The following is a 12,075-nucleotide window of genomic DNA, read 5'->3' as shown; positions in this document are numbered from 1 at the left end:
TATATATATATATATATATACTGTATATGTGTATAAAATATTACAGTTCTGATATTACTAGGTCAAATCCAGTGATGATTTCTGGATATTGTTTCTGCATTTCAATGGCCTCTTGTATGGCCTGCTTCACTTGAGACACAATAAAAGACCTGTGTAAGATCCAGAAAATACACTATACTAATGAGCAAAATATGAATAAACTGTCAAAGATTTCTCCGTGAGGATGAAGACATGTGCTAGACAAGATAATTGATCTTTCTTTTGGATGAAAATGGCTCTGAAAATTAATACCCACTCTTAAATGTGTTGCTTGTTGTAGTAATTGATGTGTCCTCACTTTTGTAATCTCATAGGATGTATTTTGTATCTGTATTTTGAAGAACTACCGCAGGGCCATTTCTAAGCATATGCAAACTAGGCGGCCACCAACTGGGGGGTTGCCAATGAGGAAGCCCAGCCTGAGCGGAGTTGATTCCAAGCTTTGGAGTTGATTTTGGATTCCCAATGACTCGGAATCAAAGAATCGATTCTTTTCGGAATAAATTCTCAGTCCTTACAATTTGTCACCTGAAAGACAGAAAAAATTTGTTACAGACCCGAGACTCTTTGCTTACCTTTGGGCATTTTCTGCAGCAGTTTGTCGATGGGGCTTTTTTGGATGTTGTGCTGCACTTAGAAGAATTGATTGACTGGTGGGAATGGTGAAACGGCCATTTCTTTCCATTTTAGCTGGTGTAGAAGTAAGTCTAGTCACTGTTCTGCTTATGTGAGAGCTCCACTCTGCCCCCTACATGCTGGGAGAGCTCTTGTTTCAGCATCAGGTCCCTCTGATGGGAGTCTGGCATTGGAGTGCACTCTCTGATACACAGTAACATCAGCATGATCTGAGGAATGGCCTGCTTTAAGGTGTGCTTCATTGTCTGTTTGTAACCTGAAAGGACTAAAAATCTAAGGGGGTTTAGGGTGGGGAGAGGGAGTGAGAGACATTTAAAGATCTCTTGATTTTACAGATTATTTACAAATAAAAAAAAACATTCAGAATTAAAGAGAGAGAGAGAGAGAGAGAGAGAGAGAGAGAGACTGATATGTCTCAATAAGAGAGTAATGTACATCAAAATATTCCTTGATGGCATTAAAGCTGTTTTGTCATTTATTGGAATGATTTTGATGATTAAAGAATTGATTGTCTATTATTTTGGCTAAACAGAATCATGTATATTGCTATATATATATATAACTGTCAGGACACCAGTAAGATCTCCTTTCATTTCTTTGTAGGATATGAAAGATTCTATTTTAAGTTAACTTGCAACTGCATATGAGCTCTTATTTAAAACTAACCTTTGTAGAATTAATTTGACTAAGAAATATTATTATCAGCTTAATATGGTATCTGCATAGGACCACCCATTTTGGCCTTAACCCCAACCAACATAATTCACTTCACTAATAATCCAATTTGGACAAATTTAGCAGTAGGAAAACAGTAGTCCCAAGTTCCATCAGCCTATGATAAAAACAAACTTACCTTCAAGCCATCTATTTGAGCTGTTGTGTGTCTGCATGTCTGGTGATACAGTATTAACTCTGAGTTCCTCATTGCCCATGCTGATGATGTGATGACAACAGAGCATGTGACAGACAGTGGCTCATTCAAGAAGAGCCTTCTGCAAACCCTTCAATATAACATTCCCCAAATCAGTGACATTTATCAGTTCACTGCATACTATAGTACATCTGCACAACAGTCAATAAGGACACACTGGGAAAAGATCTGACCGATACTGTTTTCATTATATATTATTTTCAGATCAATTTAATCTTTGCAGTGTTAACAGATACATTGGTTCTGATATACAGGTCATGCTCTGCACAGGAAAGGACAACCAAAAAAGCTCTAAATGGTCAAATCTTTATCACCAAGGATGTTCAGAATGGGGCTGCCTTTTCCTCGCCCATCCACCAAATGGGTTTTAGAGTTGGTAAACCAAAACTAAGAAGAGCTCATGGAATTTCTCCATCAGTTTAAGACTCATTCGAGCTTTTCTGTAAACATAACCGTGTTTTATTACAACTGCAGTCAATATCAATACATGAGATGTAAAGGACTTGAGTTCCAGCAGCCAAACAAAACACTATCTTGGTCCTTTTTTACAGCAATAATGAATCACCACATACACATAATATTTTCTTAAATACAGACACGGAATGGAATTTTTAACATCAGAATAAAAATAAAAAAGTAGAACATCAAACAATGGCATTCCGCCAGAGTTCTAAAAGGTCCTCTATATGAGCGAAGATCAGTCCATGAACCTGCGGTTCTGGTTTGCCCCGAATAGGGCAACTCGGATTTCAGGCATCATCTGAAAAAGAATCAAAAAGGAAATCTAAATTTCTAGCTTATATTCACCAGACGGCTTTATGGTGAAATCTCAACTGACTCACACACTTAATGAAGCTAACGTTCAAATTCTAGAATGCTCAAAGGAATAATTCCGCAGTACCTGTTGCGCCATGAGGTCCAGTCTGCTCTCCAGAGTGTTGGACACCTTAATCTTTCCATTGGCATTATACATCTCAATACCTCCAGAGCTACACAGAGGAACAGTCACAGTCAACACACAAACTAAACCAGCAAAATCCATTAAAACAAACACACAATTAAAGGAATATTTTGAGTTCAATACAAGTTAAGCTCAATCAACAGAATTTGTGGCATAATGTTGATTACCGGTTATTTAAATCATCTTTATGTTCATTTTGCGGTTTTAGGGTTTAGGGTGTTACATCGTCATGGCAACGACGTGGTTAAAATTGGATACAACTTTACACAGAAAAGGTTAGTAAATTATTTTATCACACTAAAATAATGTTAACACACATACTGTTTACTTCTTGTGGCTATACATTTAAAACAGTGGGTAATTTAAAGTTAGATTAAAAAAAACAGACCCCAGATTTTTGCTTTTTTTTTTTTTTTAAAGAAAAGGGGAGACAAGTTTTGTGGTAATCAACATTATGCCACAAATGCTGTCGATTGAGCTCAACGTGTCTTGAACCTGGAATATTCCTTTAAAGAATTTATGTGCTAGTTCCCCAATGCACACACAGTATATACCTAATAAAGATTAAAAAAAAAAACAACAACAGATAAACAAAAATAAAAATACCGATAGCAAAGCTAATTGATTTGCTAACTTCAAATGAGTGGAACTGCACAGGAAATTAAGATACTCACATTTCTGGAGAGAGGAAGTTGTCTTGGTCAATGCGCACTTCAAGATTATCCTTCACTGATGCTTTGTAGATCGGGATGTTTTTCTGCACAGCAGCCTAATAAAAGGAAAACATTTGTTTTTTTTGTGCTTTCTGACCGATCCATAAATGTATATATCTACTATATGAATGAATATAAATGTAAATGTTTATTTCGATTAAGCATGTACAGACCTGTACAATACCAATGTCCTGTTTGCGGCAACGGATGTTCACTTTTGGCTCCAGGAGCTGGTAAAAACCCTGAAACATGCAGAAAGAACATCAGAGTTTGACAGCATTAAGCATTCCTTTTTTTTTTTTTTTTTGATTTCCTATTAAATACATGTTAAAATAATAATAATAATAATAATAATTATGTGCAAAGAACCATTTGCTCACCTGCAGGATAAGCCCATCCATCAGAGCAGCGTATCTGGATGGATCTCTGGCTACATTTGCTAGCCGTTGACGTGCATCATTTAGCAGACCCTAAAAAACACAATTAAATCAACTGCATGTGAAGTGGAAATGGACAACAGGAACAACTACACAAAGTTTAAGGTGCAATATGTGAACTAACCGAAATCATGTCATCGCGGGCCTTCAGGACCTTCAGTCTAGCTTGGTTCATTAGATTGGACATTTGGCTGTGGACGAGAATCAAAAAGTTCACAGTCAGCAACAATGACTACACAATTACTCAACTGCATTGAGTAACAGAGATTTTAAGGGAACGGGGAATTTTCACACACTCACATTTTCTTCTGCTGTTCGATCTGCTTTTCCTTCTTCTCATAATACTCCATTATTTTCAAACGCTGGGTCTGAACCAGCCGACCTTTCTCAATGTTGAACTCCTCTTCTGCCTGCAGAGGGAGTCACATATTACATTGGCTTTCATCAGCAGCTTCCCATGAGGTTTCCTATAGTATGCGTTAAACATAGTCTATTTACATTGAGCAATTCAAAGATAACTTTGTGTGTGATTTACCTTTGCATCAATCTCCTCTGCTTTTTCATTGGCCTCCTGCTCAATAAAAGCCATCATGTGCTTGATCTGGAGAGATATGGGAAAAAGAGAGAAAAATCCATCGTCAAAACACAAAACATCAATATATGTTACAGCGTTAAAATGTTTTAAGCGTTTGGTCAACTGTATCAAAAGTAAAGGCTGTTAAGTGTTATGCAAGATTTGGCAATGCTCTCAAACCAAAATGTCAGATTTTCTTTATTTACTGTAAAAAAAGAAAATGGGCTTCATATCCCTTTATCTGAACTTGTAGCCCCATCACAAGGATGTGGAATGTGTTTGCTTGGTGTGTGTGTGGGTGATTACTTGCTATACTTCAGGGACAAAATTGTCTCTGAGCCGAGCATAACAATAATAAAACAAAAATATATAGCCTACTATAGACATTTCTATTACTTTCTAATAAAATTGTATTAATTTACATGACTTTTCCCATTCATGATTTTGATTATAAAATAATAAAATCAACAGAAGTCTATGGTATGTCCTCATTTAGATAGCTAGTACGTAGATATACACTGGCGGCCAAAAGTTTGGAATAATGTACAGATTTTGCTCTTATGGAAAGAAATTGGTACTTTTATTCGCCAAAGTGGCATTCAACTGATCACAATGTGTAGTCAGGACATTAATATAATGGCAAATGATTTTCTAGTACCAAATGATCAATTTATCATGATTACCCAAGGATAAAGTGTTGGAGTGATGGCGGCTGGAAATGGGGCCTGTCTTGATTTGCTCAAAAATGATTTTTTTTTTTTTTTCAAATAGTGATGGTGCTGTTTTTTTACATCAGTAATGTCCTGACTATACATTGTGATCAGCTGAATGCCACTTTGGTGAATTAAAGTACCAATTTCATTCTGAAACAGCAAAATCTGTATATTATTCCAAACTTTTGGCCACCAGTGTACGTATATGTGTGTTTATGCATGTATGTATGTTAGAGTAGGTTCAAGGTATGTCATTAATCTACATCAAAAGTCTCACATCTTGATATTTTGCATCATCTGGAGAAGGTTTTCTTATTGATGCATGACTTGACAATTTTCACACTGCGTTGAGGCATTTGTTTTGTGCATACAGGAGCAGATAAATGTAATTTTATATTATTGTTTCTTAATACAGTGGTTCAGTTTTAATCTATTTACATCAATGGACTATTATTATACGGACTCATCTCGTGATTCAAGCGCGTGTCCCAATAAACATATGACGACCAACCTTGAAAGCATCACCCTCCCTGCACCACATTAAGATGCAATAGCCAGGTTCTTGTAAAGTAATGCATTTGCCAAAGCATTAACTGACTAATAATGATAGAGTATTGTGCTTTAATCAAGATTAACTAATGCATTTGAATGCGTTTTTACCTGTTTCTGGACGTCGGCATCGCTGAGCGCCATGACTGCAACTGAGAGATGAAGGTCGACCGCGACGACGTGGAGAGCTCTGTGTGTCAAACGGGTCTTTATAATAATTGTGAAAAGCCTAAAGATTTAAAAACACACAAATAATGACATGAAATAGGTCGATCGTGACAGACCCAGAGCCTAGAAAATAGACTGGAAGGATCAGCTGATTCTCAGTCAAAGATGACATAGACGTCACATGACGCTTGTTTCCTCTGCGGGAACCAATCAGATTTCAATGCGCTTCAAGCGTATGTGATATCTGTACTTATTTTGAACCTGTGACAAGGTAAATAATAATAGTAATAGTATTTCTTGCAACAAAAAATAAATAAATAAATAAATAAACAAATAAAATAAAATAAAATAAAACTGTAAATACAAAAATGATTTTGTTAAAGGGATAGTTCGACCAAAAATGAAAATTCTCTCATCATTTACCCTCATGTCATCCCAGATGTGTATGACTTTCTTTCTTCTGCAGAACACAAACAAAGATTTTTAGAGGACTGTCTCAGCTCTGTAGGTCCACACAATGCAAGTGAATGGTGGACAGAACTTTGAAGGTTCAAAAAGCACATAAAGGCATTTGACTCCAGTGGTTAAATCCATATATTCAGAAACGATATGATAGGAGTAGGTGGGAAAAAGATCAATATTTAAGTCCTGTTTTACTATAAATTCTCATCCCTGCCCAGTAGGTGGCGATATGCACAAAAAAAAAATGTGAATCACCAAAAACAAAAGAAGAATGTGAAAGTGCAAGTGGAGATTTATGCTAAAAAAGGACTTAAATATTGATCTGTTTCTCACTCACACCTATCATATCTCTTCTTAAGATATGGAATTAACCACTGGAGTCGTATGGATTACCTTTATGCTGCCTTAATGTGCTTTAGGACCTTTAAAGTTCTGGCCACCATTCACTTGCATTGTATGGACCTACAGAGCTGAAATATTTTTCAAATGTATTTGTTTGCTTTCAGCAGAATTAAAAAAAGTCATATGCATCTGGGCGAAAGTTTATACTCTTATACTTATACAAATATGTTTAAATATAATCCGTAATTCTGTATTTATTTAAAACAGATACAGAATAAGTATTTTAATTATCAGCTTTTTCCACTTGAAAGAAAGGGTTTACTGTATATCTACTGAATAGTACCACCACTGACTTATAGGTGGCACTCTTTCCAGATGATGCTACTCTGCAACTATAAAAGCTTGAGTTTAGTGTAAATAAATAAATAAATAAGCCTATATGTCAGTGTTCATGTTTATAATCAAATGTGCTGTATATCTACTGCACTCTTCCAGATCTTTTTTGACCCGCACAGAAAAGTTGTTAGAAAATTGCTCACAAAACAGAAGGGTTACACAAGTAAACACATGACTGGATGGCTGTCAAAGGAAACAGAGTCATAAACAATGTCACAGAAAGCAGATGAATGTGTCAAAATATTGAACTAACAGAGCAAAACTGCATAGACTAAGGAGAGATCTACTTTGTCATGTCACTATGATGCGTACATATGTAATAGACTGAGGGGTGGGGTTGTAGGGCACAGGGAAGAGAGGGGCTGGGTTGCATTTTGTTGCAGCAGTGCCCCTGAGCTCCAGTGACCCGTCCTCTGTCAAGGCTCCAGTTCTGCATTCATTTGCTGACTAAACCCTGTGCTCAGATAAGGTGAGATCTGTTTTCAATAGCTGCTCTTACTAAATGGCATATTCATTTAGTCTAGTGGTTCAGGCATAGTTTAAGACTGTGTTTATATTGTAGTCCATTGTCTCTTACAGCAGACTGAAGGACAGAGATATTTACTGTCTCCCAACTATAATCCTACACTATATAAAAAACGAAAAATTGGGCATTTATTTTGTTTGTTGCTTACCACTGAACATTGTATTGTCACTCAAATTAGCTAACTATTGTCATGTGTTGGAGTATGTGTAAAATTGCCTGTGTTGGTGCAGTCATATGAGAATATAAGATTGGACATTGTTTTTTCTCTTAAACAAGTGCTAGATGTGTTTTATATTGGGTTAGTAGTACAGTACAGTAGCATCATTTTGTTTGTTACTTGCTTCTAACAGGTTAAAAAGTTAACTAGATTAGCCAGCAAAAAGGCTTATGCTGTATCATCACAGTTCTCCATTGTCTATAACCTGTGCTATTATCGTCTGTTAGTCACCTTTTCCACTGGTTCACACACTAGCTTTCTGTTGTGGCTCTTTCAGAATAAAAGTTAAAACACTATACCATGTTTTTCATGTAAATCTGATCCCTTTAAGCACTTTGACCTTTGATCTTAGTGATGGGCTTTAGTCCAGTATTCACAATCTGACTGTTGACACTGCACATGCTTTCGCTGTGACGCTACTGTTCATCGTCCTAAAACAGAGTCCAATAATAAGACAAGCTCTAACTTGCACCACCACTTCTGTTTCCACAATGTTCATTCTGTTTACTGGGAGATGTGATTGGAAACCAAAATGTACAAACTAAGAAGAGCAATAATGAGTCTTCATGCACCCTTGATCTTTGGTCATAAAAGACTAAGTGTAGATGTGTCCATTCTCCTCTGTCATGTGAAATATCTGACATTTTCTGTTCATGGGAACAAATGGAGATATATATAGGTTGCACACTTAGATATGTTCGTACATGCCTATACATAGATCAGAATGTGGAAACAGATAAGGTTGTTTGAAATTCACATTTGATAAACACCAAAAATATTAAACGAGAAAAAAATTATTTGATTTAATCCATCAGAATGTGATTGGATCATGAAAAGTGGGCTTTACATGCCAGAATACAGCACAGCAATCTGGTTCCTGGAAGTATAAAATTCCATTCATTTTCTCCATAGAGGAATGAATTTCAACGATAACTGATTAGCCTTTAACCTTCTGAGACCCGAGCGTAACTGCTGTGTGCATTTTCCATTTCCCTTTTTGATTTGTAACTAGTAGCACCTAATAAACATGCAAAAAAAAAAAAAAAACATTCTAGAGCAAATAGTTTTCCTAAAAATTGATGGCAATATATGTGGACAGCAAGACTAAGTTGTAAAATGTAAAAAATACCAAGCTATAGAAAGTCAGATTTTTTTATTTTTTTTTATCAAATTGTTGTTATGTTTCTAGGAGTGTTTGGTTATTCATGTTTTTGAGACATTACATCATAAATGAGCATAATTAATTCTGATTCAAAATAATGGCCAGCATCATCCAATTACTGTCGACGATATTTAAAACTTACCACACGCCCCACTGAGAGTGAGAACCACTGATCGCGACCATGAGGAGGTTACTCCATGTGACTACCCTCTCTAGCAACCGGGCCAATTTGGTTGCTTAGGAGACCTGGCTGGAGTCACTCAGCACACCCTGGATCCAAACTCGCGACTCCAGGGGTGGTTGTATAAAAATCGCTAAAAATCGATGGTATATGCTTCTTTTGAAGCCATTAGTCTGTGTTATTTCATCTCCATTTTTTCTATAACTAAATACTTGTAATAAAATTATAATGTATTGTTTCTATACTTATAATCAACTGCTTAGATCAATAGTTTTATATTTTGTAGGTGTAGTTTGTTGTGATTCACCTCACCACAGAGCTGGTTGGTTTGGTTCATGGCTTAGAACTCTTTTATGAAGGATTTTATGAAATCCCAATGGAAAAAATTAATGTGAAGAATCCTTTTGGAACCAAGACAGCTGAAAAAGTGGACGGGCACTTTTGCACTCTATGGAGCCAGGTGGATGGAGGGCAGGGGTTTAAAGAATAAGAGGGCTTGATGATGTCAGACGAGAAGGAAAGTTGTTTCAGAGGCGGAGCAAGTTATTAAATTTTCATAAACTGATGAATCGTGTGCATTAACAAAGTAAAAATGGAGAGGGGCCCGGGTAGTTCAGCGAATACTGACGCTGACTACCACCCCTGGAGCCTTGAGTTTGAATCCAGGGTGTGCTCCAGCCATGTCTCCTAAGCAACCAAATTGGCCCAGGGAGGGTAGAATCACATGGGGTAACCTCCTCATGGTCACGATTAGTGGTTCTCGCTCTCAGTGGGGTGCGTGGTATGTTGTGCGTGGATTGCGGAGAGTAGCATGAGCCTCCACATGCTGGGAGTCTCCGCGGTGTCATGCACAACGAGCCATGTGGTAAGATGCGTGTATTGACTGTCTCAGAAGCAGAGGCAACTGAGACTTGTCCTCTGACACCCAGATTGAGGTGAGTAACCGCGCCACCACGAGGACCTACTGAGTAGTGGAAATTCCAAATTGGGAGAAAGGGAGATTAAAAAAAATTACAATAAATTTTAAAAAAAAGTAAAAAAGTTCCATTTTGTTTTTAGACTGACTTTCCACATTCTCAAAATTATCTCTTGGTACATCCATATTGATTCAACTGGCCAGTGGCAGTGACACTGAATTTATTTCCTCTTTATGTCTCTCATCTACAGGACTCACTGAAGAGTTTCCCACTATTCAGAATTACAGAGGGTAGCAAAAATATTCCACCCTGTCTGGGGATAAGCAGTCTGTGGGGCCCAACCCTTCCCAGGATCTAAACCCAAACCTGGAGGAGAGTATTGAGCCCACCCACTGGCAGCCCGACAATCTGGCTGAGTCCTGGGCATCTATTGGCGACATGGAGCCTGAGGTTCGAAGTCTTGAAACCAGTGAGATGGTCCTAGTTTTAGAGGATCAAAGTGAGACCCACTCCTCCACCTCTGACATCATTCACTTAGAGGCAGAGCTTCATGAAAGGGTGGAGACAGATAATGAGGAGGAGGCAGATCTTCAGAGCAGCGTGCTGAGCATGCTTGGCAGTGATAGAGAGCTGGCAGAGATGAGGGCAGAGATTGAAGCATCATTGGATATTATGTCTCCTGTAGAACATGATCTGAGGCCTCCAGAGACTGTGGAGCTTCTGGTGTGTGTGGAGGAGCCCACTGTGGAGGAGATCGAGATAGAGGAGGCTTCTTCTGAGCCAATTTTCCCTCACACCACTCTTCTGTCTGAGCCTTCAGATTTTACCCTCGCCTCTGTCCCTATTCCTGAAATCATTGCACAGGTCTTCGATCACCTTCCATCCGCACAAGAACTTCCTCAAACCCCTGCTACTACAGTTACAACCTCAGAGGAAGTTCACATCTCTGAATCAGAGTCTACTAATGCATCTGTGTCTCAAGACCGCACAACATCATCTTCAGAGGAAGTTCTTCCGAAGGCAGAGCCAAAGCCAGCGACCTCTGCCACTTCACCTTTCGAACTCCCTGTGTTGCTCGTTGGTGGCGCTGCCCTGGTGGCAGTAGTGGGAGTACTTACATATATATTGAGTAGAAAGTAGCAGGACTGTATTTCTCTTTGATAATTTTAACAATGAAAAACAATATTGTCTTATTGTGTACACATGCTTTGTGCTTCCTAACTGAAAAAATAAATCTTAAAAAATTAAATAAAAATAAAGTCCCTTTCAAGGCAAGTCAGTCCAGTCTGCTGTCTTTGGAATGCTCCAGGTCAGGCTGGACAGCTATTTTCTATGTAATCAAGCAGCATTAAAGTACAGCTCCTATCTAATTGAACAGGGAAAGACCAAAATTTCCTAACGATTGGTCAAAATTACAACCAAATAACCTATTAAAATCAGCAGTGCAATCTGACAACGATGTTATCATAAATTGCACTTCTTTAGCTCAGATTATGCTAAAAACACTATTTTTCAGGTGGTTCAGTGAATGAGCATGCACGTTCTCGAGTTGACTGACTAAAAGCCGATTGGCTCTTTTCACTCGTAAGGCGAAATTTCCTTTTCTACATCCGTTGACTGTTGGGCGTTTGAATAGAGCTGTTCAGCCGTGACGTCAGTTTGTAGGCGAACCTGGAAGTCTAATTCGCCATGGGGTCCCTCGGGATTTTCCTGTGGGTTTTTAAACGTATGCGTTAAATAAGGTCTATGGTAATATTACTTGGCGATACGTTGACATTGTGTTCTACAACAGAAACTACACACAGTCATACCTCAAACGTGAATTTTGAAGCAGGCGTGTTTAAAAAAAAAAAAAAAGTATGAAATTCAATACGGCTTTAAAATTCACGTTTGAGGTATGACTGTGTGTAATTTATTTTGTAGAACAAAGTGTCCACGGATCGTCAAGAAATGTTTACCGCAGACCTTATTTTACACATAAGGTTCAAAAACCCCATTATAAAAACTCACAGGAAAATCCAGAGGGACCCCATGGCGAATTCTCTATTTTTGGTATTCCTATGATTTCTCTTCACCAAGCGTCTCAGATCTTCCAAAAATGAGCATATCAAGGATGGCGAAGAAAGAGAAAATGAGTGTCGCAAGTGAGGT

At 37.9% G+C, this 12,075-nt stretch overlaps 2 protein-coding genes across 2 annotated transcripts; one reads left to right on the top strand and one right to left on the bottom strand.

The window, feature by feature from the left end:
• Window positions 1-1,784: 1,784 nt before the first annotated feature.
• Window positions 1,785-5,897, bottom strand: LOC127435034 (V-type proton ATPase subunit E 1-like). Its single transcript, XM_051688157.1, has 9 exons — window positions 5,665-5,897; window positions 4,253-4,318; window positions 4,018-4,127; window positions 3,842-3,908; window positions 3,661-3,750; window positions 3,454-3,522; window positions 3,242-3,336; window positions 2,508-2,595; window positions 1,785-2,366 (listed from the first exon to the last, which is right to left on the bottom strand). The coding sequence occupies exons 1-9, from the start codon at window positions 5,695-5,697 to the stop codon at window positions 2,304-2,306; spliced, it is 681 nt and encodes a 226-aa protein (XP_051544117.1). The 5' UTR covers window positions 5,698-5,897; the 3' UTR covers window positions 1,785-2,303.
• A 1,363-nt stretch (window positions 5,898-7,260) lies between these two features.
• Window positions 7,261-11,192, top strand: LOC127435127 (uncharacterized). The gene is made up of 2 exons (XM_051688338.1): window positions 7,261-7,390; window positions 10,175-11,192. Exon 2 carries the CDS (start codon window positions 10,363-10,365, stop codon window positions 11,062-11,064), a length of 702 nt encoding a protein of 233 aa, XP_051544298.1. The 5' UTR covers window positions 7,261-7,390; window positions 10,175-10,362; the 3' UTR covers window positions 11,065-11,192.
• Window positions 11,193-12,075: the final 883 nt, after the last annotated feature.

This window comes from Myxocyprinus asiaticus, chromosome 45, assembly GCF_019703515.2.
Source record: "Myxocyprinus asiaticus isolate MX2 ecotype Aquarium Trade chromosome 45, UBuf_Myxa_2, whole genome shotgun sequence".
NCBI lineage: Eukaryota > Metazoa > Chordata > Actinopteri > Cypriniformes > Catostomidae > Myxocyprinus > Myxocyprinus asiaticus.
This window is presented reverse-complemented; position numbering and strand designations above follow the sequence as displayed.